We start from the raw sequence: 27,995 nt of genomic DNA, 5'->3' as shown, positions 1-27,995 counted from the left end.
AGCAAAAGAAGCTATGTAAGTCTTCACTGCTTTCTTAGAGATAAGACGAGGAGAAAAGAATGGGAAGATGCCTGTGGACGAATAAAACTTTCTAAAGACCTGTGTTTTTGTTCTCTCCACTTTATCCCTGATGCCTTTGAGGCTTTTTGTAGACCACAGCTATTGAAAGAGCTTACAAATGGCAGAGACAAGAAACGCTAGATGCCATCCTGACAGGATATAAACATGTCACCACTTATCATGACTCCATAGCCACTGAAAGAGTTTCTCAGCACGGATTTCATTATATTTCCAGGGGCGTTTAGACTCCTTGTGCGGAAAATCAATGGTTTAAGCCTACGCTTATATCCATCGCCACCTGTAAGCTCTTTCAGTAGCTTTGGTCATCGTAACAGTGTCTTATTTTCCGAGTTGTGTTGCGGTAAAAAATAGCAACAGGTAGCCAATAGAGCCGAGTGCAACCATTTTACGTCATCGGAAATAATGGCGCCTCCCACAGTCCAAAATATGTCTAAAACGATGTGGATTTTTTAAAATAACATAAATCTTTCTTGGCTTTGCTGCTACATATTTCAGTAAGAGACATCATTTAAATTAAGCCATATAAGTCTTAAAACCTGGGTTTACCTTTAAGAGCTTGGTGGAGAATGTGGAAAACCTGACTAACCTGCCACATCAAACTCAATCTCTAATGTGACCTTATTGGCCAGAGCAGCATCCCGGAGCAGCTGATTGGCCTCTTCCAGCGTTCCGTCTTCTGTAGGAATGCCGTTGATGGATAAGACTCGGTCTCCAACCTGGAGAAGCCCACACCTGCCAATCAAAACAGGATAGAATGACAAACAAGCTACAGAAATGGTCATTTGATGGTCCCTTCCTCCAGCAACTAAATCACTGTCAGTCCGAACAACAACTTAAACGGACAGTTCACCCAAAAATGACAATTTACTCGACCTCAAAGGATTAATTCACTTCCAGAACAAAAATGTACAGATAATTTAATCATCCCTTTGTCATCCGAAATGTTTATCTCTTTTTTTCTTCAGTCGTAAAGAAACTATGTTTCTTGAGAAAAACATTTCAGGAATTATCTCCATATGGACTTCAATTGTGCCCCCAACTTTGAACTTCCAAATTGCAGTTTGAATGCAGCTTCAAATGGTTCTAAACAATCCCAGCCGAGAAAGAAGGGTCTTATCTAGTGAAACAATTGGTCATTTTCGAAATACATTGACAATTTGTATAATATTTAACCTCAAACACACGTTTTGTCTCGTCTGTGCGATGCGCATGCGTAGTCTGTGTAATCCGGGTCAAAACAGTTAGGGTATGTCGAAAAACTCCCATCTCGTTTTCTTCTTCAACTTCAAAATTGCCCTACATCGCTGTTTTACCTTTTTTGTAAATGGCGTTGGTCCCACTTTATATTAAGTGTCCTAATACCTGTGAAGTTACATGGTAACTAGATGTGTACGTAGCATGTAACTACAGTGTATGTACACATTGGTACATTGTATCTACAGCTCTAATACTGGTGTATTTACACACATGTAACAACTCACTGAATAGCATTTGTAAGTACAAATGTGTAACAGGACATTGGTAACAACACTTTTTTTCACTTCTGGAAGTACACATGTGTAACAAGAATTATGTAACTACATTTTGTAACAACAATATGTACTCACAGAAGTTTTTACATTTCCACACAGTCTTCAATACTGCAGTTACCAGTTTGGAATGCCCGGAAACATTATTGAAATCGTGATGATTCCTATGTAGGCTACATATAATTTTTGATCAGCGTACTTACATGATAACTCCTCAGGAACTGTCTACTTAATATAAAGTGTAAAATGGTCACAACCTACAGAGTAATATATAAACTGTGTTTTCAAATGCATTATTAAATAGTTTACTTAATATGAAATTATAACTTTCCATCCTGTTCTGTGTGATTTCTGTTGCCAACTATATTCCAAGCATATGTAAACATAATGTTTAACAAGACTACACTTTAAACCTTTAAAATAAATAACATTTCTACAATCGTTTAACCATTTATGTAATATTAACTTCGTTTGTAGCGGTGGGACACAGCAGGCGTTTTCTGACATCCCTGCGACTAACAATAAAACCATAAAATACACCGAACACGCATCATAATTATAAAATGAAACAATTTTACTTGTGCGCTATAAGATCTTCAGAATCCATACCATTGCAAGGAACATGCCCAAATTCAAATCTTTATCTTTATTTTACGAATTCAAATACAACCGCGTCAGGAAACGGCAGTTTTTACGGCAGGAAAATCGAGCTCTCATTGGCTCTCGCCAGCATTCGTCACAGTTTATGACATGCCGTGTTTCTGGTGATATGTGTTTGAATGTTGCGCGGGCGCATACTCTTTGGCCGCATTTACGGAGAGAAACAGGAAAATAATCTGGATAATATTTCAGCGAATAATAACTTTAATTCCGCTCTGCACCTCAAACAAACCTACTGTATTCTGCCAGAGAGGACTGCGGCTGCAAGAAAATCGCCATTTGAATTACTTTTTGGTATGGCTGTTGATATTTTTGCATTAAATAAATGATTGTAATTGCAATTTTTTGTCTGTCATGTTTTTTTTTTTTATTACTGTACTGAGAGAGATATGGTTAACATTAGGTTTAGAGGTAGGAGTGTGATTAGTGACTATAAAAATATTTTTATGCTATATTGTTAGTAAAAATGGTAATTTCCCTGCATATATTTTTGTCAGTTACGATTTATATCCTTTTATATTTGCTATAAAATGGGTGGCTTTAGGTTTGGGGGTAGGTTAAGGGGGCTAAAAATATAAATCGCGTATTAATAAAATGATAAATAGGCATTGATACGAATATTTAATGAAATGAAAGATACGTAAATATTTTACGTTTTTAGCAAAACATAAGTAGCTATTTGTACGTTTTAAACGTTGAAATACATCTAAATTGTGCATCTAAAAATACGTATAAATACCAACGTATAAACAACGAGACCAGGCTGGACCATTTTACACTTTATATTAAGTAGACAGTTCCTGAGGAGTTACCATGTAAGTACACTGGTATTACAAATTGATACTTTAATTCTAAGTCAGTGTTCACAAATACATGAATACAAAAATTATATGTAGCCTACATAGGAATCATCACGATTTCAATAATGTTTCAGGGCATTCCAAACTGGTAACTGCAGTATTGAAGACTGTGTGGAAGTGTAAAAACGTCTGTGAGTACATATTGTTGTAACAAAATGTAGTTACATAATTCTTGTTACACATGTGTACTTCCAGAAGTGAAAAAAGTGTTGTTACCAATGTCCTGTTACACATTTGTACTTACAAATGCTATTCAGTGAGTTGTTACATGTGTGTAATTACACCAGTATTAGAGCTGTAGATACAATGTACCAATGTGTACATACACTGTAGTTACATGCTACGTACACATCTAGTTACCATGTAACTTCACAGGTATTAGGGACACTTAATATAAAGTGGGACCATGGCGTTTAATCTTCTTTGCATGTTCACTTTGTAAACACTAGGTTGGTACGTCTGCCTTAAACCGGACAAAACAGAGTTCACACAGACATAGACAAGACAAGCTTTTGAGTTTAAAAAGTATATAAATTGTCAGTTTGTTTCGACAATGGCCGATCGTTTTGCTAGATGAGACCCTTCTTCCTAGACTGGGATTGTTTAGAGCCCTTTGAAGCTGCATTTAAACTGCATTTTGGACGTTCAAACATGGGGGTACTATTGAAGTCCATTATATGGAGAGAAATTCTGAAATGTTTTCCACAAGAAACATAATGTCTTATCTACTGAAGAAAGAAAGACATAAACATCTTGGATGATAAAGGGGGTGAGTAAATTATCTGAAATTTTTTGTTCTGGAGGTGACCTAATCCTTCAAGTTGGTCCAAACCCGAAGACTGTTGGTAACCAGACAGTTGATGGTAGCCATTGACGTCCACAGTATTGTTTATTTTTATTTATTTATTTATTTATTTATTTTGATACTACGGAAGCCAATGGATATCATTGGTTACCAACATTCATAAATGATGACAGGATTTTTATTTTTGGGTGGATTTTTTTAATCTCTTTAAATGGGCCAAAGTAAATGCAAAGTGGACCAGACTTCATGCCAAAAGTCTGACTAAAAACTAAGTTCAATATAAAAAGTGGATTTTTTTTTATCAAACACAACAACAGAAATGCATAATTTACAATAAGAATATTGTTTTCACAGGTTTCTACACGCAAGCCCAGTGTCACTGTGGGAAACCATGTGTGTATGGAAGAGAACAACTGACCTGACATGCAATGACTTCCAGCCCAAACACCACAAATGTCACACACTGCCACAGTACAACACAGCTCAGCACACATCAGATCACTCGCTTCATGCTACAACAATCTCACACCAGGAACGACTCACGAAAACAAACAAAAACTGACACATTTACAAATCTTAATATAATTACGGAGAGTTCATTTAGGGTCTCATCTAGTGGCTGCTAATACAGAAAGCTGTGGAGAATTTGTTGGGTTTGCTGGCATGTTTTTGGAAAGAGTGTGTGATTGTACCAACTTAGTCTCAGATGTTTAAAGGTTTAATTTACCCAAAAATGAAATTATTTCATTAATTACTCACCCTCTTGTGGTTTCAAACATGAAAGACCTTTGTGTATCTTCTAAACACAAATGAAGATATTTTTGTTGAAATCTGACAGCTTTCTGACCCTGCATTGACAGCAACACAACTGACATGTTCAAGGCCCAGAAAGGACATCGATAAAATAGTGCAACCCTAATTTTATGAAGTTATGGTATTACTTTTTGTGCACTAAGAAAACAAAAAATAACGACTTCATTCAACAATTTCATTACTTCTGTGTCAGTCTTAATCATGTCATGCTGTCTATGCAGGAAGTTCTCGGATTTCATCAAACATATCTTAATTTGTGTTCCAAAGATGAATGAAAGTCTTACGGGTTTGGAATGACTAAGATAATAAGATAGTTTGAATAAGATATTTCACATAAAAGACATTTACATATAGTCCACAAGAGAAAATAATAGTTAAATTTATAAAAAATGAGCCCGTTCAAAAGTTTACATACACTCGATTCTCAATACTGTGTTGCTACCTGAATGATCCACAGCTGTGTTTTTTGTTTAGTGATAGTTGTTAATGAGTCCCTTGTTTGTCTTGAACAGTTAGACTGCCTGCTGTTCTTCAGAAAAATCCTTCAGGTCCCACACAATTTTTGGGAATTTCAGCAATTTTGTGTTTATGAATCCTTTTCAGCAATGACTGTATGATTTTGAGATCCAACTTTCCACACTGATGACAACTGAGGGACTCATATGCAACTATTACAGAAGGTTCAAACGCTCACTGATGCTTAAGAAGAAAAATAGCAAATTAGCATAGTGCAGATCATTTTTTCTGAAGAATCTGATGAAAAATGTTGGGCTTCATAATGAGATTTCTGACTTCTGATTGAAATCATTGGTATCTTGGCAAATTTGAGACAATATTGAGAGCTCTTGTGAAACTTTAGATGTGACATAATATTACTGGGGTCTTTTTTCTCAGGAGAAACATCTGGAGATGCATAAATCCCAAGTTAGGATCCATTAGATCTCATTTAATCTCAGTGCTGTCTAAGAAAAAGCATTTGAGATGTTCAAGATATTCTTTAGTCATTTTTCTTTGGAGACACGTCCTAAATATTACCCTGCCTTTAAGAGCACAAAGTATGACAAAGACACATTTTAACCTCTTAAAATAAATATTAAAGCCTCTTTCTTAAACATTGCAGAGAAAAGGCATGATTTTTTTGCAGTGTAAGTTTCCTGCTGAGTGTTGACCCAGATTCTGAGGTAGTATCACATCCAGTCTCTCTCTCCAAGTCAGTGTACACCGGCATACATTTATCAGTACTGATATTGTTACAAGATCTGCTTGTGTTTTCAACAGAATCTAAGTCCGTTGTGGCACATAATAGTGTGTGTACATTGCTTGAGAGGGCATGGATGGCTGTGTTGTGTACATGGTTGAGTTAACGTTTGGGACGTACCTTTCAGCCGAGCTGTCTGGTTCAATGAAGCGGATAAGAGGGGGTGCAGAGAGGGTCTCCGTCGCAAATATTCCACCTTGCAGCTGAACCCCAAACCCATTTAGAGGGTCTCCTCTCAGAGTGACTTCACTGGACTCGGTGTGGACTATCTGACCACCAGGGCCCACAGAACTCGAGGCTAAAGACACGGCTAAACAGAGAGAAATATCACCCATTAAATAGCTGTTGACAGAATGTTTTCCATGTTTAAAAACATATGAAGCAGGCCAATGAAACCTGTAAGGTCTAGTGATGCACTTTTTTCAAGTTGAAATTCTGCACATTTTTAGAATGCCACATCATGTGTAAGATGCTGCAAAAGACATATTATGCGAGGGCAACGGTCAAACAAACTCGACCCCTAAAAAATACTAGTAATACAATACAACAAACTATGCATCTTCCACTAATTACAACTTTGTGGTGCCATCTTTAATACGATCTTCCCAACATTACTTTCATGAGTTCGTCTGCCCATCCGGTCTTGACAACTAATGACAAACTTGGCTTGCTGTACTCGACAGAGGCTGGAACTCAAGGCTTGGCTTGAGCTCCAATTTCAACCCCCACAATGTGGTACCACACAGGGGGAGAATAACAGAAATAGAGGAGGAGATGGGGAGGTGGAGGGATGCCAGAAAAGTCTGCAAAATGATTCACTGTTTCGAATGGTTCCAATCGGATGGCGAATCATTTGATTCAGAACAGGACTTCAATGCACTTATCGCTAATCATTTGATTCAGAACGGGACTTCAATTCGAGTATCACAAATCATTTGATTCAGAACAGGACTTTAATGCGCAATCATTTCATTTAGGAGTGGCTTTGCAGGATGTTTAAGATGCTGTTTTAGACCAGGAAATATCACGAGAAAACCAATCCAGTCACCTACAGGAGCTTTTGTGCTCTTTTTTCCTTTGTCGTCTCTTTAGCAAGGAGTTCCGCGGGCTCATGGGAGGAGCGGCCCGGGGCAGCGTGCTGGAACCCTGGCTGGTCATGCCTGATGTGGTAGTGGACCCAGGAGAGAAGTTAGTGCAGACTACCGCTAGACAGAAGAAAGAGGAAAGGAGAGAGAAAGTCAGGCGGTGTAGCTGCATTTAAAAAATTCAAAATCAAAGAGATGGCAATGGTCCAAAAGACAAGCAGCTCACTGCAGGTTAATGATCCATGTTCTATTGGTCCCTTGCTAGCCTTTGCAGAACTAGGCACTAAGCATTTGTTATTTAACGGGACGTTATATTGCATTTGGAGGCAACCGCTGGGAGGTGGATGTCTGGGTTAAGAACAATATTCCGTATTAGCGTAATGCTATTTTACATGTAAATGAAGATGGATGACTTTAACTAGAAAGGTAGATTTTCTGAAGAAAATGGGAGTTGGTCAGTAAAAGCGGCAGTTTGGTGCAGGAAACCCAGCCTAAAAAATGCTATAAAAGTAGGCTCATATTAACAATATTTCATTGAAATTTCAGAACAAAAACGTTAATACTATTGTTAATACTGTAGAGACGCATGAAGTAAAGGTCACAAAGAAGTCACATTCAAATCCAAGCAGCTTTCTTTTGGCAAATGCGGCAAATTTGCTTGAACATCTTGAACACGTGAGAAATCTGGGAGGGGAAATCTGCAAACTTTTCCACCTTCAAACTCTTAATTGTGTGGACTAACTGGGACTTTAGACGTCATATCTAGGACTTTATTTCTCGTAACTGTGACGTTTTTTGTAATTTTATGCTAATTTACATGACCAACTTGAACTTGAGTGAAATCTGCAAGGGAATTTTCATTAAGTAAGTAAGTAAATAACTGAATATTGTCCATGAAATTTCACACAAATTTCTGAACAACTTAAACCCAAGCAAAATCTGTAAGGAAAATGTTTTAGCTCTCAAGTCAAACTCCCAATCGAACTTCCATTTAAATTAATTGATATCATCTGTGAAATCTTGTTCAAATTTACGTGACCAACTGAAAACATGAGTGAAATTTGCAGAAAAAAAAAATTAAACACTAAACTTTTCCACCCTCATGCAAAACTCTTTAACGTGTGGGTTAACAGGAACTTTAGACTTCATAATTAGAACTTTATTTCTTATAAATGCTAGATTTTTTTTCTCACTTTTATGCAAATTTTTAAATGACTGGATATTGTCTGAAATTTTATGCAAATTTGTGTGACCAACTTAATTACAAGCAAAATCTGTAAGTGAAACTTTTTTTCCCTCATTAAAAACTCCAGTTCACTTCACTTCTATGCAAATGCATTAACTTAAACTCGAGCAAAATCTGCAAGGGAAATTTTTGCCCTCACATGAAACTCACAAAATTGCAGATTCCCATTTAAATGACTGGATGTTGTCTATGAAAATTAAAGCAAATTTGTATGACCATGTTAAATACATGGGAAATCGGTGAGTGAAGCTTTTTTGCCTTCATGAGAAACTCCCAAATGTGTGGACTCCTATTTAAAATTTTGTGTGAATTTGCATTATCAACTTAAACGCAAGCAAAATCTTAAAGGGAAAATTTTTACCCTCATGTCGAACTCCCAAACGTGCAAACCCCTATTTAATGACTTTATATCACCTGTGAAATTGTGTGCGAATTTGCATGACCAACTGGAAACACAAGTGAAATTTGTAATACAAAAAATATTTTGCCCTCACGCGAAACTTTTTCACCCTCATGCAAAACTGGGTTAAGTGGAACTTTAGACTTTATAATTAGAACTTTATGTCTCATAATTGTGAGATTTTTTCTCACTTTTATGCAAATTTATGTAACCAACTTGAACCAAATTTTTTTTCAGTAAAGTTAGTTGTGTATTCACTAGTACATTTTCAACAGGTGCTTTCAGATAGAGCAGCATTTACTACACAGAGCCATAGTTCACTGAAAAACAACGCTATATCGTGTTCATTATCGCAGAAGATTTAATCGTGCGATTATGAAATAAATAAAAAAATTGTTTGCGATAATGACAGTTGTTTGCATAGCTTCTTAGTGAACTACAGCTAATTTTTAATTTAAGAACAAGCAAAATCTGCAAGTGAAACTTTTTTGCCCCCATGAGAAACTTCCAATTCTGCGACTTCTATTTAAATGACTAGATATCATCTGCGAAATGTTTATGAATTTGCATTATCAACATGAAGATATCGTTTGCGATATTTGTGCAAATTTAAATATTTTGTCTTGATGCAAAATCATAATCTATTTAATTACCAGACATGTCTGCAGAATTTCGTCAAAAAATGGTAAGTGTGTTAGCAGTATTTTAATTGCTTTGTGGAAAACTAGTCAAATCATATTCATAAAGGATGGTAATGATGTAAAAATGCTGTAATATAGTTACATTTGCAGTAATCCTGAGAGCTGGATGGGTTACTGGAAGCAGAGGTCCATGTCGCTGTCTTACAGTGTCCAGGATGTTGAGAATGGCAGTAGTTCACACAGGGGTCCCAGCAGTGCGGGTGGTCACTTTTCTGAACTTTCACTGAACACACAAAATGACTTACTAAATTGAGATATTCATTACACACTTCTCAGAATATATAACACAATGCAAAATACATGCACACGTTGTACATTTTCTCATTAATACTCATTTGAACCCTAAAAATCCATCATTTTGAGTCTTGAGGGTCTGTTAAAGTCGCATTCAAGTGATAATATCCGTCTCTAATACTGGTCTTTGGAAAATGAATGTGCATGCAAAACAATGAGGAAGCTCATCAACAAACAGGCTAATGAAGTCCTGCTGCTAGAGGCAGGCCGTATAATTGAGTGCCTCTGTGTGCGTGTATGTGGTTGTTCTCATTTGTTCTGCAGTATCTCCAAGCACTCATAATGCGGTAGGTTTGACAGGAGCAGAAGACTGAATTTAAAAGACAGTAAAATGAATTTAATACATTAAACAAGCACATTTGATTTTGAATTACATAATTGGGTCTTATTTCTTGTAATTGGGAATTTATTTCCTTATAATTTGTGATTATTTTGTAACTGTGACTTAATTTCTTGTAATTGCGACTACCTCATAATTGCAACATTATTTCTCATAATTGCGACATTATTATAACTGTGTATACATTTCTTGTAATTGCGACTAAAGTATGTGTAACTCATAATTGCGACATTATCTGTCATAATTGCAACACGTTCTCATAATTGCAACAGTATTTCTCACAACTGCAACTTTAAATCTCACAAACTGTAACTTTATTTCTTGTAATTGTGACTTCATTTTTTAGTAACTGTGACTATTTCTCACAATTGCAACTTTATTTCTCATAATTGAGTCTAATTCTTGTAATTGTGACTTTATTATAACAAAGAATTAATTTCTTGAAATTGTAATTACAATATCTTGTAACTGTGGCTTCATTTCTCATAATCTCAAAATTGCAACATTTCTCATAATTGAGACCTTATTTCTTGTACTTGCGATTGTTTTGTAATGGTGACTTAATTTCTTGTAATTGCTACTTTTTTCTTGTATTTGCAACTATTAAAACTAAATTAATTTCTTGTAATTGAGATTTTTATTAATGTAATTGGGTCTTTTTTTCTTGTAATTGATTTATTTGCGACTATGTTGTAACTGTGACTTCATTTCTTGTAACTGACCTAATTTCTCATAATTGATAATAAATCTTTATTTCCGATAATTGAGACTTTATTTTTCGTAATTGTGACTTTATAATAACTGTGAATTAATTTCTTGTAGTTGCGGTTATAGTAACTCTCGCTTAATTTCTATTTCTCTAGAAATAGAGACTATTTCTCTTTACTGCGACTATCTTGTAATTGCAACATTATTTCTCATAATTGAGACATTATTTCTCGTAATTGCGACTATTTTGTAGTGGTGACTTAATTTCTTGTAATTACTACTATATTTCTTGTAATTGCAACTAATAAAACTCTAAATTAATTTCTTGTAATTGTGACTATGGTATTTTGTAACTGTGATGTAATTCTCATAATTGAAGCTATTTCTCATAACTCCAACTATATCTTATAATTGCAACATCATTTCTTGTAATTGCGACTTTATTATAACTGTGTATACATTTATTGTAATTGTGACTTAAATATCTTGTAATAATAATTTCTCATAATTGTGACATTATTTATCATAATTGCAACTATCTCATAACTGTGACATTATTTCTCATAATTGTGACTCTCTCATAATTGTGACATTATTTTTTCTAATTGTGACTCTTTCATAATTGCATCATTATTTCTCATAATTGTCAGAATCAGAATCAGAAAGAGCTTTATTGCCAAGTATGCTTGCACATACAAGGAATTTGTTTCAGTGTCATTAGCTTCCAGTACACAGAGACAACAACACACAGACAATAAAAATAAGATGAGAATAAGAAAATACACTTATGTGAATATAAATAGACAAACAAATTAGTAAAATAAATAGAAAAATAATTAAGTGGTATTTACAGTCGTGCTATAGATAATAGAATGGAATAGTATAGTATAGAAGATGCAAGGATGTATTAGGGTGGAGGTGGTAGCAAATAAATATCATATTATTGCACATATTTTTTTATTGCATTATTTCTCATAATTGCTATTAAAACTGTGAATTAATATCTTGTAATTGTGACTATGGTATCTTGTAACTGTGACTTTATTCTCATAATTGCAACTGTTTCTCAAAATTGAAGCTATTTCTCATAACTGCAACTATATCTAATCTTTGCAACATTACTTTTTATATCTTAAATTGCAACATTATTTCTTATAGTTCTGTCTACATCTCATAATTGCAACATTATTTCTTGTAACACCAACTTTATTATAACTGTGTATACATGTCTTGTAATTGTGATTTAAATATCTTGTAACTCTCATAACTGTGACATTATTTCTCATAATTGTGACATTATATCTCATAATTGCATCTATCTCATAACTGCAACATTATTTCTCATAATTGTGACTCTCATAATTGCAACATTATTTTTCATAATTGCGACTATCTCATAACTGTGACATTATTTCCCATAATTGCTGCATTTTTCTCAACTAGATCTCATAATTCTCGTCACAACTTTTTTATAATTGCGACTATATGGCATCTAATTGTGATTTCACATCTCATACATAATTGTCATTTCTCACAATTGCATGTTGATTTCACGTAACATGATTCTTATTTTTTATTTTATTTATTTATTTACTCTGAAGCAAAAATTGATTGTTCAATTGAAATACATAAATCTCTAAACATAACACACAAAGCCTCTACAGATAATACAAAGATATCTGAACTTATCACTGAACCTAATATGCTTAGACAGATGTGATTCTTTACCCTGCTTAAAAATCCTCACGCTGGTAACTGTGTTTTTGGACACAGTTGCTAGTTTCTAAATGGTCCAAGTTGGTCATTAGCTGTTGACCAACCACCATTTTTCAAAAACCAGTCTGACAACCTTAAGGCTGCATGTCTAGCTTGCAGCTGGTTTGTTGATGGTCCCAGGTGGCTTACCTGTTTAGACCATCAACAAACCAGCTGCTATGTTCCAAAATTCAAGACCAACTTAAGATGGATTTTCCAGCAGTGCATACTAATGTAAAACGCCCTAACTAAGTAATATGGCATTCAACAACTTAGCTTTACCCTCCTCCATCTCTGGAAAACCATAAGAAGCTTTAAAACACTATGAGAGATGTGTGTTTTTGTGTGTGTGGTTACACTTTGAGGTTTTAATGAAGTCTACTGACTACTTTTAAAATCTTTGGTACATTTCTAAACAAACCTTTTAACTTCTGCACATATTAGCATTATGTTTGTATTTTTTATTTTTTTGCCACACAGAATGTGACAAGACGTTAAGAAATGACACTTTCAGACAGATTTTCACAAGCCAGGTTAAATACTGCTCGTCTGAGCACCAGTGAGGCATCTTCTAACGTTTGAGCGCTAAATCCCTCTTCCTTGTGGCTTATGCTAAGCTCGTCGGCTATGTCTCAAAGAAACACAACTCTGTCTCTTGATGTAGGAATTGAGAACACCAGGAATGATGGCGGTAAAGTCTCCTACACAGGCTGATGTGACGGGAGCTTAATTTGAGTAAGGAGATTACAATACTGCTTTTTTAAGACCACGTCATTTATCTAAAACACGAACTGAACCAGCAGGTGACTGACGCTAAGGATATTAGCCGTGGTTTGGGCTAATTTGGTAATAAATGTGTGTAGTTTAATTCTGTATTGCAAAATATAGACATACTATAAAAATGAAAGATCTTTAAAAAATCTGGCTTACCATCTGCACTTTAGCTGTTTTTTATTCAAAGTGGGATGTGAATGGCATAAAGCTATTAATGTATTCAGAAATATAATAAAAAATGCAATTTCTACATAGAACAACCTGACAGCAAAAATCATTTGATATATTTTGGGGCATAAAAACAAAATTGCAAATTATATTAATATGAAGAAAAGTTAACAATGACTATTAAATAAGTAAATAAAAACCTTGGCATAACCATTTATTGTTATTTAAGAAAATATTTACATGCTCTACTGTTTGAGCTACAGAAATTCTAATAAAAAATATTACAAATATTTTTGCTATGAAAAATTGTGTAACTTCATATCTCATAAATGAGACTATTTCTCATATTATATAGTATATTAATTTCTGTAATTGTGACTAAAGTACCTTGTAACTGTGCTTTCATTTCTCATAACTGTAACATTATTTCTCATAATTACAACATTATTTCTTGTAATTGCGACTATTTTGTAACTGTAACTTCATTTATAATTAAGACATTATTTCTCATAATTCCAACTATATCTCATTTGACATTATTTCTTGTAATTGCTACTTTGTTATAACTGTATATTCATTTCTGTACTTGTGATTAAAGTACCTTGTAACTGGTTTTATTTCTCATAACTGTAACATTATTTCTCATAATTACAACATTATTTCTTGTAAGTGTGACTATTTTGTAACTGTAACTTCATTCCTCATAAATAAGACATTATTGCTCATAATTCCTGCTATATATCATGTGACATTATTTCTTGTAATGGCTACTTTATTATAACTGTATATTAATTTCCTGTAATTGGGACTAAAGTACCCTGTAACTGTGGTTTCATTTTTCATAACTGTAACATTATTTCTCATAATTGCAACATTATTTCTTGCAATTGCAACTATTTTGTAACTTCATTTATTATTAATGAGACTTTATTTCTTGTAATTGCAACTATATTTCATAACTGTGACATTATTTCTCATAACTGCAACTGTATTATAACCGTGTATTAATTTCCTGTAATTGTAAATAAAATACCTTGTAACTGTGGCTTCATTTCTCATAACTGTAACATTATTGGCCGTAATTGCAACATTATTTCTTGTAATTGCGACTATTTTGTAACTGTGACTTTATTTCTCATAAATGAGACTTTAGTTCTAATAATTACGACATCTCGTAACTCATAACTCATAACTGTGACATTATTGTTGTAACTGCGACTATATTACATAACTGAGACATTATTTCACATAATTGTGACTTTTATAACTCTGTATTAAATTCCTGTAATTGTGACTAAATTATCTTGTCACTGTGGTTTAATTTCTCATAACTGCTACTATCTCATAACTGTAACATTATTTCTCATAATTGCGCCATTATTTCTTGTAATTGTGACTATTTTGTAACTGTGACTTCATTTCTCATAAATGAGACTTTAGTTCTCATAAGTGCAACATCTCATAACTCATATCTCATAACTGTGACATTAATGTTGTAAGTATGACTATATTTCATAACTGGGACATTATTTCAAATAACTGTGACTTTTATAACTCTGTTTTAAATTCCTGTAATTGTGACTAAAGTATCTTGTAACTGCTTACTTTATTCATAACTGAGACTTTATTTTTCATAATTGTGGTTATATCTCCTAACTGTGACTTCTACTCTACCTAATGTAATATCAATGTTGCTTTGGGAAAAGTGTCTACCAAATATGTAAATGTATTCAAATGTACATGTTCTATTCTTCTTCGCTTTAAATCCCAGCATCTCAAAGATGGCAATCCCAAATGACATTGTTACCAGACACACTTTCTTTTCCTTCCCTAACAAGGTCAGCTACAACATTTGCATATATAAAATCTGAATCGAAAACGTAGGAGTCATATGGCAAAATATCAAACTCCATTTATTTCCTGGGTGGTTTCAATGTATTATTGACACGGGTCCCCGCGAGTGGGTGTCAATCCTTGATTGAAGTCCTGTCGGGGCTGAAAGTTCACACTCGCAAATATGTTTTTCCATCATTACAGTCTTCCACCTCCTCTCTCGGGTTCTCAGCGCGGCAGGGAATGACCTATATAGTGCCATGTGATATTTTGGCAGGACAGATCAGATGCTGAAAACATAACCACTTCACTTGTCCTTATCCATTAGGGATGTTTGTTCCAGTGCCCCAAAATCTGGGCGTCAAGGCTTCACTGGCATCATAAACTATGTTTTATGATGTATGCGAGCAATGCGTGGAATTCAAGAGGCCATCTTGTTGGTGTTTAAAGCTTTGGTGGACATAATTAACTGTCACAGGCAGAATCATGGCGGCAGAAGTGGGGCAAGAATTGGACTAGATTGAACTGGATGGGCATCAAGGTTATGCATGATTGCAGAACCAAAAATATCAAGAACTTCAAAGTCAAAGTAAAAACAACCATCTGAAGGTTCAATGTCTTCTAATTGGAGTTGTGTATTTATGATTTAATCAATGTTTGTAAAAAGATTTTACCTTAAAAGTGTGGTAAATCACAATGTGTACACTCACATGTAACAACTTCGAAGTCAAGCCAAAAACCATCATCAGAAGTTTCAGCATCTTCTATAATTGGAGTCTCCCAATCACTGGGTGCATCCATAAAGTCGTGCAATTATAGAAAATGTTTATACGCTCGATGATAATAAGCTATTGATTAGATTCTCAGAGAACGGCGCTGCAAACAGTACGAGAGCTCACGCAGGCTACTAATTCAAGCTTTTAGTGCAATGTGGTCGGCACAGTCGGACATCTGTTCATCTGCTGCATTTGCATATAAACGGGGATGAAAATAACCAATCTGGGTCTGCGTCCACCGCGTCTCGGTTTGATATTGAGCCGCTGTCTGTTGGTTTTCTAGGGTGAGCAGGTCTCCGTGATTAAATCTGTCCTGCGGTCTAAAGCTCGTGGGGCGACATCAAGCAGAAAGAGAAGCTAATTAAATGAGAGGACAGCAGATGAGATGACAGAGCAGTCTCGCCATCCATGTTTTCTCGTCCTCATTTGTGCATCTGAAGAGGATACATGTGAAGTTTATATCACTATAATTAGCGAGAGATTATTATGACCTTCTTTGGAATAAACAGGGAAACAAATGATTGCCATAGACTTCGCAAAAACTACTATGGTCTAAAGGGGTCCTATTATGCTCTTTTGCAAAGCCTTTATTTTGTTTTGGGGGTGCACTGTGGTTCAAAAAAACGCATTATATTTTACATAATTTACATTATTACAATAGCTTTCTCCCCAGGCTGGCACAAAAGGCTCGATTAGTTCCAGGTCTGATGAAGGTCTGCCTTCCGAAAAACTAAATGTGTTGTGATTGGTTAGTAGTCCCACTGCATTGCAATTGGCGAACAGCTTAGACGGTGTTTCAGTCCTGCCACGCCCCTTCTCAAAGCAGCAGGTTCCGTGTACAACTGCACAAGCTAGATTAAAGTGATTCTTACGTTTTAAATATGAATATTTTTCTTACAAAAACACAGATAACTAAAGGAGGCTTTTATTGACCCCTCTAGAGCTATGTGAGGCACTTTTTTTATTATGGATCAACTTGTTTTGGACTGATGGAGAGAAACACGTATCTATACCATTCTAAAGCTTGGGAGTGCCAGGATTATTTTTAATATAACTCCGATTGCATTCGTCTGAAAGAAGGAAGTCATATTAAGTGGTGTGAAAAAGTGTTGGCCCCTTAATGATTTTTTATTTTTTTGCATGTTTGTCACACTTTAATGTTTCAGATCATCAAACTAATTTAAATATTAATTGAAGATAACACAAGAAAACACAACATGCAGTTTTAAATTAAGGGTTTTTTTTTATGAAGAGAAAAATAATTCAAACCCACATGGCCCTGTGTGAAAAAGTGTTTCAACCAAAATTACCCCAAGAGTGCAGCGACAACTCATCCAAGAGGTCACAAAAGACCACACAACAACATCTAAAGAACTGCATTCCTCTCTTGCCTCAGATAAGGTCAGTGTTCATGACTCCAGCATAAGAAAGAGACTGGGCAAAGTTCCAGGATGAAAACCACTGCTGAGCAATATGAACATAAAGGCTCGTCTCAGTTTTGCCTGAACACATCTTGATGATCCCTAAGACTTTTGGGAAAATACTCTGTGGACTGACGAGACAAATTTTTTATTTTTTTTTGGAAGGTGTGTGGTTGAATTAAAATTCTGCCAAGATGAGTGGGCGCTCTAACAGACTCATTGCAAGTTATCTCAAACGCTTGATTGCACTTGTTGCTGCTAAGGGTGGCCCAACCAGTTATTAAGTTTAGGGGGCAAACACTTTTTCACACAGGGCCATGTGGGTTTGGATTTTGTTTTCCCTTCATAATAAAAAAAAAACTTCATTCAAAAACTGCATGTTGTGTTTACTTGTGTTATCTTTGATTAATATTTAAATTTGTTTACATGCAAAAAAAAAAAAAAAAATCAGGAAGGGGGCCTTTATCATTATTGTGCTAATTTATTTAATTATTTACATGCCTGAAACCAGCTCCAGCATAAGGCTAGTGAAGCTATCTATACTGTATGATGAATAAATCTCTTACCACGCACTGCACATGTCTACGGTGCGGCTCCGACGCGGCAACCGGTGATCGTCACTCTAGTCAATGCTTGTGTTTACATCAGCCGTGGCTCCGCATGGCAACCTGAGCAGTTTGCGGACACTTTAGTCAATGCTTGTGTTTATATGAGCTGCCCTGCGGCTCGCTGAAGCATTCCAGAAGCAGCTGTCCATAAACGCCAACCAATCGCCAACAATTTGAATTTCCATAGGCGGGATTTATTTGAATGACTCTATTGAATGAATTCTAATGGACCGCATTGTGACATCATAGCATCCGGAAAACAAACTCTGTAGTCCAAACGAGCCGTTGTAGTTCTTGAAAAGAGATTTTTTAAAAACTAAATATCTCCCTTTGGAGTGGACGTTGAGATTTGTAACTTTGTAGATGTTTTTTTATGCCCAAACATACACACCACACACTGGCTACAATTCAAAAAGTGAAAAAAGCATAATAGGACCCCTTTAATATGATGCTCATGAATGATTTCCATGATAAAATACCATTGCATTTATATGGTACTCCACAACCATAATAAAAGATACATTTACTTAAGTAAAATAACACACATTAAGACTTAATACAATAATTTTAGTTTATGCTTAAGACAAGAGAAAATGATTGCGTTACATTCACAGACAGATTTCCAGACACAGTTTAGGTCCATTCCAAGATCAGATTGAGCCATCTGTTGAAGACGTCTCAGATTAGGCCTAATCCATGTCTGGAAAACCACAGCAGTTTTCACACATTCCTGTCTCTCACCAGTGTCCTGGGGTTTCCCGGGCAGGCGTGTTTGGTGTGCGGGGAGGATCTCTAGTTTGGTCTGATCTGTCGTGCTGGCCAGCAGCTGCGTGGCCTCCAGGACGGAGCAGTGCTCTGTGCTGGTGCCGTCTATGGACAGGATGTGATCACCCACGTGTAACGCTCCGGACCTGAGACGGAAACAGAGAACTGCTAGAGCTGTCATAAATGTGGGACATGTCAAGAACAGCATCACAAACCAGCCAAAATACCATAATGATGATCTGAATCTAAATACTCTATTTGCCTCAGAAATATGTGGAAATTGGGAAGCTATACATGTTTACATAGTGAAAGATGCTTCATATTGTCTTTAAAATAATAAAAAATAAATATAAACTAAAATAAAAATAATAAAAACAGGAATATATAAAATGCATGTTCACCAGAAATAAATCCTATGATTCTGATGCTAAACAAAAACAAGAAAATGTCATGCATCTTAATAACTATAACAAATATATATTAGCTATTATATATTTCTGAGAGATTTACGTACAACTGTATTCAATAATTTAAATGTATGGTAAATGTGACTGTGTGCAGTTAATGACTATGAAGATTACAATATAATAATTTCTGTCTAAATTGTATGTAAAATTATTACATAAAAATAGTATAATAGAATCAAATAATTTGTACATTTATGTTATTTTATTATTTATTAATTAAAAATTTTCCTTATTTAACCATTTAGAAAAAAATTACATGTTCCGTGTTCGGATCATTTTGGACTTGACTATGTATAGTATGGAGTACAATTAGTGTCAAAAATACTTTTGGTAAAATTATCTATTTTATTTTTTTTTTTAATTAACTTCCTTCAAAAAATGGTTTTGTGGACAATTTAAATGAATAGAAAATAATTTCTGAAAGAACTATTTTTTTTTCTGATTTTTGCAATTATTTCTTAACCATTTAGAAAAAGTTACATGTTCTGTGTTCGGATCATTTTGGACTTGGCTATGTACAGTATGGAGTACAATTAGTGTCAAAAAAACTTTTTGTAAAATTATCTATTGAGTTTTTTTTATATTAATTTCCTTCAAAAAATGGTTTTGTGGAAAATTTAAATTAATAGAAAATTATTTCTGAAAGAACTTTTTTTTTCTCAGATTTTCACAATTGTTTCTTTACCATTTAGAAAAAGTTATGTTCCGTGTTCGGATCATTTTTGACTTGGCTATGTATAGTATGGAGAACAATTAGTGTCAAAAATACCTTTTGTAAAATTATTATTATAATTTTTTTTTAATTAACTTCCTTCAAAAAATGGTTTTGTGGACAATTTAAATTAATAGAAAATAATTTCTAAAAGAACAATTTTTTTTTCTGATTTTCGCAATTATTTCTTAACCATTTAGAAAAAGTTACATGTTCCGTGTTCGGATCATTTTGGACTTGGCTATGTACAGTATGGAGTACAATTAGTGTCAAAAATACTTTTTGTAAAATTGTCTATTAAGTTTTTTTTTTTTTTTTTTTAAATTAACTTCCTTCAAAAAAATGGTTTTGTGGACAATTTAAAATAACAGAAAAATGTTTTTTTTTTTTTTTTTTTTTTCCTGATTTTTCTAATTATTTCTTAACAGATATAACCATTTAGAAAAAGCTGCATGTTTTGTGTTTGGGTTATTTTGGACTCTACCTATGGAGTACAATTAGTGTCAAAAATACTTTTTGTATAATTATCTATGGAGTTTTTTTCCTTCTTTTTTTATTAACATCCTTTAAGAATGGTTTGGAACAATTTAAATAAAAAGAACATAATTTCTGAAAGAACAATTTTGCAAACAATTTACTATATTTGAAAATGAATTATAGTTTTTTTTTAAGAGTATAAATGGTTTCTCAAACAATTTATGTAATAGACATAATCATTTTTAATAAAAATAATCAATTTTGGTAGTTTCTTGTATAAGAAATTTGTATAAGAAAATTGCATAAAAGTGGTTTTAGAATTTGAACAGTAGTTTGTTGTGATGGTGTTTGATGAATGAGGCTCATTGAGTGTGTACCTGTCCACCACACTGGCGGGTTTGATCTTGTCGATGACGATGGCCTGTTTGTTCCTGTGCATGGCAGTGGTCAGAGTGATTCCCAAACTGGCTCCGGGTGCCTTGGCAATCTCCACCAGCAGAGGACCTGAAGCGTTCGTCACCGAGTCTGAGGACAGGTGATAAGAACAGACAAGGAAAGCATTGTTACACTGTGATTTCTGCAGCTTACATTCAATAAAGAGTCTTTCAGGAAGTTTTGAGAGCCGGAAGTTTATTTCAGATCTCTATTTTCTAGGATATGACCTCTTTAACTCCACAAGGAGAACAACAGTGGGTGTTATGCTAATTGTGGTCAGCGTAAATGAGCCTAACAGCACTGGTAAAGGCATGAAGGTTGTTTCCCTGCTCTTGCAGGTCAACAACCTGCTGTTCATCCAGATGAAGTAGTGAAGATGGTTAAACAGAGCAGAGATCTCTGGAGAGAAGCGCTGTGTTTCTGGAAAATGTCTACAAAAGGACAAGCACTCTCTAAATGCTAAAGTATTTCAATTAACCCTCATAATGGTTCATTTCGACCTAGAAGAGATACATAATTAACAAAGTAAAGTTTTTGGTAAGAGAATGTAACTTTGCAAATGCTTTAAGTAACTTTTCAACATTTTCTTTCTTTCTTTCTTTCTTTCTTTCTTTCTTTCTTTCTTTCTTTCTTTCTTTCTTTCTACCTTTCTATTCTATTTTTGCAATTATTTTTTAACAGTTACATGTGTCAGTTTTGGGCCGGTATGAAGTACAATTAATATCATAAATACTTTTTTGTAAAATTATCTATGAAGCTAAATTAGTGCCAAAATGCAGTCAGGTCCATTTTGACCCAGAAGAGATGCATTATTTATTTAAAAAAAAAAAAAAAAAAAAAAGTAAGGAAATGAAACTTTGCAAAATTTTTAAGACCCTCAAAATACACGTATCTATTTTCTTTCGTTCTTTCTTTCTATTTATTTTTGTCATTATTTTTTTTAAAAGATATTACCATTTTATTCAAGTTACATGTGTCAGTTTTGGGCTGGCTATGTATGGAGTACAATTAATATCAGAAATACTTTTTTGTAAAATTATCTATAAAGCTAAATTAGTGCCAAAATGCATTCAGGTCCATTTTGACCCAGAAGAGATACATTATTTCTTTAAAAAAGAAAACTTTGCAAATACTATATACAGACTATTGCAATCATTGTTTAACAGATATGACCATAAAAAAAAAAAAAAAAAAAATTACGTTATTTTTTTGTGTACTATGTATGGAGTACAATTACTGTCAAAAAAAAAAAAAAAAAAAAATTATATATATATATATATATATATATATATATATATATATATATATCCTAATTTTTAAAATTAACTAAAAGTGGTAAATGCAGTAATTACATGGTAATAACATGGTAACATTAAAAACTTTTATTTATTTATTTCACATTTACTCATTAATGAGTAATTTTTAAACAGATACATTATGATTTTAGTCAACAAATATTAAGTTTTATAGAATAGGGATTTTTTTATTTCTGTCAACATATAAAACAAGCACAACTGTGAAGTAACTCACCCATGATGGAGACGTCGTACTCGATCTGGAACAGGGCTTCCTGTCCACACTGGGTCAAAACAGTAAGAGAATCGCTGAGAGTCGCACTGTGTAAAACCACACCGTCCACACTTAAGATCCGATCACCTGCTTTCAGAGTTCCTTCTCTGCACAAGAACACATGCGGAACAGTCACATTTATTACCAATGAAATGTCTAACACATACACTACAGTTCAAATAGTTTGGGGTCAATAAGATTTTTTGAAACAATACTTTTTTTCAGTAATGATTCATTAAATTGATCAAAAGTGACAGTAAAGACGGATTCTATTCATCAAAGTATCCTAAAAAGTATTTTAGTTTCCACAAAAAAATTGAACAGAACATCTGTTTTCTATTGTGATAATAAGAAATGTTTCTTAAATGATAGTTTCTAAAAATTCAGCTTTTAAAATATTTACTTAAAATATTTATTACAAATATTTTCACTCTTTTTTGATCAAACAAATCTGAACTTAAATAATAAATCTCAAATTTAAACTTCTTTCAAAAACATTTTTTTGTATTTTTGAAGGCAACATGCCTTAATATGCTGCCTATGTAGTCATTGTCTTTAAAATGCTTTAGATTTTTCATGTGAGATGTGAGAGGACCTGTTTAAGAGCAATATATTTTCTTCACAAAACATCTAGGGGCCTTCAGGAAAGACAACGCATACAATTTCCTCTCGTCAATCAAAGCAGTCTGTGTCTCTTAACATCAAAGGCGACTTATTGAAGACGTTCTCTCTCTAGACAAATATATTTATTTTTCTCTTTTGGCAGGTTGCGTGATGCTGATATAAGTAGGGAAAAGTGGTTGGAAAGAGAGTCACTCAAGTCCTAAAACTAAGAATAATAACTAGCTGTCTAAGCTGAGAGGGAAATCCCTGGCCTACTTTCCGGATTTGGATAAAATGCAAATCGTGTGTTGAGACATGAATCTCCAAACATGGAAGATAACTGCAACAAGAACTGTGTTGCATACACAAGTTGTTCACAATTTATCTGGCAAATATGTTTTAAAAGCTGCTTTATTATACATTAGTTGGGTAGGTTCTTATGGTGGCGGCCATTTTGAGGTCACATGACCTGTTAAATACTACTCGCTTTATCTTGATGACTCTTTTTGCAGAAACTACAAATGCTACATTTTGGGTTGTGCATTACCTGTCAGCAGGACCACCTGGTCGGACATGTGTGACCACCAAAGGACGAGACCTGTGCCAGTCCTCATGGGATCCACCTATTATAAAACATTTTTAAAAATCTGTAGTCTGTAGTTAAATCTGCAACAAAGTGTTGTATATGAGTGGTAACAAAACCAAACTCACCTCGCATAACAAAGCCGAAACTGTTGCCCTCTTTCTGCAAACAGATCTCGATTGTCTTGGAAATAACACCTGAGGTACTGTCTGGAGCTAAGAGGGACAACAGGGACAGAAGAGAGGCAATAGCATCTCTAAATCAGCACCTTTTACTGGGCGAATGGCCAGTTCTGATGGACAATCAGATAAATAAACCCAGATGCTAACTGACGTTCAGCAGAAGGTCAGCCAGAAACACTGAGCTTATAAACTAGACAATTTATCTCTCATGCACAAGATAAACTGGCTAACGGTTGCAATATATCATAACACATGCCAGACTAAGCCAATATCGAGAAACGGTTGGCAAATAGTCAACATAAAATGCAGATAATAGCATTTTGCTAAATATATTCAAAGACAAGGCTGATGATAGATTTTGAATGATTTTGTACATATTTCCCTGCTGAAAAAAAAACTCAGCATGTGCTGGTTAGGTATGTTTTGGTCAGCTCTTGACTTGTGGTTAGAAGTCATTTCTTGTTAGTATTTGCCAACTGTCATCGCAAATGCTGTCGTTACCTACATAATTTAACAATTTGTTTCCTGAACTTACAGTTTCATTTGCAAAGTTGTTCGGATGGAAACACAATTCTTGACCTATACAATGGACAATGGATGTGCCACAAAGATACTATAGTTTTGGAAAACAAATGTGACTAGCTAGTTAATAGTTCCAACTATGCATCGTACCAGAGCAGCAAATTACATTGTTGTACAGGAAACACACCCCTGGGCAATGTATTGGTCCATCGCTAATATCATGGTATTGCATTTGTCAAAACCATTGCATGAAGTCTTTGGAGATCATGTGTTTTTGTGATAAGTAAGCCATTTGTAAGCTAATATTACCAACAAGTACACAATGTGGTACTTTAAGATGATGCTAGTAAAGCTAATTTTGCTATGTCTGCCACTAAAACCAAAAAAGTAATAGTTTGATAACTGAAAATAACTGACTAGCTTACTTATAGACGCTACATACCTGCTGAAAAAAAAAAAAAAAAAAAAAACAGCTAAAACCAGCCTAGGCTGGTTGGCTGGTCTTAGGTGGTATAAGCTGGTCTCCCAGCCTGGCTGGTCAGGCTGGTTTTAGCTAGTGGTTTCCTAGCCTGACAAGCTAAGACCAGGTTGCCCAGCTAAGTTGGACAAAACTCCTCTAAAACCAGCCTGCTGACCAGCTAAAACCAGTCAACCAGCCTTGGCTGGTTTTAGCTGTTTTTTTTTTTTCAGCAGGGATATTATAAATTTGTTTGCATAAAACATATGTTAACATCCAAAAATGATAAACAGCAGCTTTCAACATGCAGCCATGCATTTTGCATTACTTTGTATAATTATATATACACGACCTGAAGTGCACTTACTGATGCAAAAAGACATTTTCACAATGATATTCACTCATAAGGTCTGAGATTGGTTCAGACCAGGGTTACATTGATAGGAACATGCCACAAGACAAGCAAAAGTCAGAATACTCAACTTCCTACCAGGTGAAGGCAGTTCATACTCCACTTCCAGCACAACCCGCTCGCCTACGTTCTTTAACAAACTGATGATCTCATCGTGACGCAGCTTGGTCAGGTTGATGCCATTGACTGACTTGATGTAGTCGCCCACATTGAGCTGATCACTCCTGAGACACATCAAAATGTTACTCAAACACAGAACAATACTTAGGATTATGGGTTTGTTCAAATTCCTAACCCTAATATTAGCAACAGCAAGACTTTTTTATATTGTAATTACTGAAAATGTAGTCATTAAACAGTTTAGCTAATAACTGGTCCATCGTTTTTGTTGAACAATGTAAAAGTTGGCTTTTCTAATGTATGAAAAACTTAGCTTTGTTAGCATAACATGGAGAAATTAACAAGATAATGTGGGATGGTCCAGAAAAGCTTTCTGTCAATGGTCAAAAACATAGAAAACATAATTATGTTTTGAATGGAAAGTAAATGCAAAGTGAGAACTCCTTATCTGTTGTTGAACACCCCACAGGGAGTATAAATATGTTCATTTAGATGCTAATTAGACAAATGAATGCTATTCATTCCCTTTTGTCCTCTGGGCATACATGAGCTAGCACAATGATGCCTGACAAAAATGTATCATCAGCCCAGATGCACACCATAACATCCTTACACCAGCCACAAGGAAAGAAGAAACGACTAAAGATGGGAAAACTTTCCCACCACTAAATTTAGTTTATTCAAAAGTGAGTATAAGGAAAAAGAAATGTAATGACCAAAATGTATTGTAATGCGACAGATGCTAATTTTAAGTAAGTAACAATGTAACATCTGTTGCTACATTTGCGAACATTAGCATAAATTAAGTGCTTCTGTGGTCAGTTTTCACTTTCAGGTCAGCTACTGTAATGGCAGAAGAACCATTTGAATCTTGCTAAGCAAGTTAGCTATAGCTAGTTAATTTGTTGCTATGTGTAACTTATAGCTAGCTAATAGCATAAACATTTGAAGCCAATTCTATTTTCTACCCCTGCTGAAAAAAAAAACTGCATATGCTGGTTAGGTATTTTTTGGTGCTGGGATGCTGGTTTTAGCTGGTTTATGCCAGTCTTTGCTGGTTTATGCTGGTCCTTTGCTGGTTAATGCTGGTCCTTTGCTGGTTTATGCTGGTCCTTTGCTGGTTTATTGCTGGTTTATGCTGGTCCATTGCTGGTTAATGCTGGTCCTTTGCTGGTTAATGCTGGTTTATTGCTGGTTTATGCTGGTCCTTTGCTGGTTTATGCTGGTCCTTTGCTGGTTTATTGCTGGTTAATGCTGGTCCTTTGCTGGTTTATGCTGGTCCTTTGCTGGTTTATTGCTGGTTTATGCTGGTCCATTGCTGGTTAATGCTGGTCCTTTGCTGGTTAATGCTGGTTTATTGCTGGTTTATGCTGGTCCTTTGCTGGTTAATGCTGGTCCTTTGCTGGTTTATGCTGGTCCTTTGCTGGTTAATGCTGGTCCTTTGCTGGTTTATGCTGGTCCTTTGCTGGTTTATTGCTGGTTTATGCTGGTCCTTTGCTGGTTAATGCTGGTCCTTTGCTGGTCCTTTGCTGGTCCTTTGCTGGTTTATGCTGGTCCTTTGCTGGTTTATTGCTGGTTTATGCTGGTACTTGACCAGGAACATGACCAGTATAAACCAGCAAAGGACCAGTATTAATAAGCAAAGGAACAGCATAAACCAGCTAAAACCAGCATCCCAGCACCAAAACATACCTAGGGAGGACATACCTTCAGCAGGGACATCAGTAACACAAAAATAGTAATGCTAATGTTAAGTAACAAAGCTACATGTACAGTATCTCACAAAAGTGAGTACAACCCACACATTTCAGCAACCATTTTAGTATATCTTCTCAAGGGACAATACTATAGAAATGAAACCTGGATATATTTTAGAGTAGTCAATGTGCAGCTTGTATAGTAGTATAGATGTATTGTGCCCTGAAAATTACTCAACATGCAGCCATTATTGTCAAAATAGCTGGCAACAAAAGTGAGTACACCCTTACCCTAGCACCATTGTTATCTGGCACTGCCTTAATCATCCTGGGCATGGAATTGACCAGAGCTGCACAGGTTGTTGCTGGGATCCTCTTCCACTACTCACAGAGCTGCTGGATGTTAGACACATGGTGCTTCTCCACCTTATGCTTGAGGATGCCCCACAGGTTCTTAATAGGGTTCAGGTCTGGAGACATATTTGGCCACCCCATCACCTTCAGCTTCCTCAGCAAGGCAGTTGTCATCTTGGTGGTGCGTTTGGGATCTTTATCATGTTGGAAAACTGCTGTTCAGCCTAGTTTCTGGAGGGAAGGCATCATATTCTGCTTCAGAATTTACAGTGCATAATGGAATCCATGTTTCCCGCAATGAACTGCAGCTCTCCAGTACCAGCAGCACTCATGCAGCCCCAGACCATGATGCTATCACCACCATGTTTGACTGTAGGCAAGACACAATTTTCTTGGTACTCCTCACCAGGGCATCGCCACACATGCTAGACACCATCTGAGCCAAACAAGTTTATCTTATAGTCTTACCAGACCACAGGACATGGTTCCAGTAATTCATGCTTTTGGACAGGTTGTCTTCAGCAA

The 27,995-nt window shown here is 35.1% G+C and overlaps 1 protein-coding gene across 1 annotated transcript in view; it reads right to left on the bottom strand.

Moving 5' to 3' along the window:
* Positions 1-27,995, bottom strand: part of LOC141338149 (glutamate receptor-interacting protein 2-like) — a 198,608-nt gene that overhangs the window by 48,152 nt on the left and 122,461 nt on the right. The window contains exons 4-13 of the mRNA XM_073843707.1: positions 25,378-25,523; positions 23,855-23,941; positions 23,691-23,766; positions 22,502-22,647; positions 20,914-21,061; positions 18,857-19,026; positions 9,521-9,661; positions 7,059-7,211; positions 6,127-6,316; positions 668-813 (exon numbers count right to left, since the gene is read on the bottom strand). Of these exons, the coding sequence (XP_073699808.1) occupies positions 668-813; positions 6,127-6,316; positions 7,059-7,211; positions 9,521-9,661; positions 18,857-19,026; positions 20,914-21,061; positions 22,502-22,647; positions 23,691-23,766; positions 23,855-23,941; positions 25,378-25,523 (1,403 nt within the window). The remainder of the gene's footprint in view (positions 1-667; positions 814-6,126; positions 6,317-7,058; positions 7,212-9,520; positions 9,662-18,856; positions 19,027-20,913; positions 21,062-22,501; positions 22,648-23,690; positions 23,767-23,854; positions 23,942-25,377; positions 25,524-27,995) is intronic.

Source organism: Garra rufa, chromosome 7 (assembly GCF_049309525.1).
Source record: "Garra rufa chromosome 7, GarRuf1.0, whole genome shotgun sequence".
Classification (NCBI taxonomy): Eukaryota; Metazoa; Chordata; class Actinopteri; order Cypriniformes; family Cyprinidae; genus Garra; species Garra rufa.
Note: the sequence above shows the minus strand (reverse complement) of the source record. Positions and strands in the feature narration are given on the sequence as shown.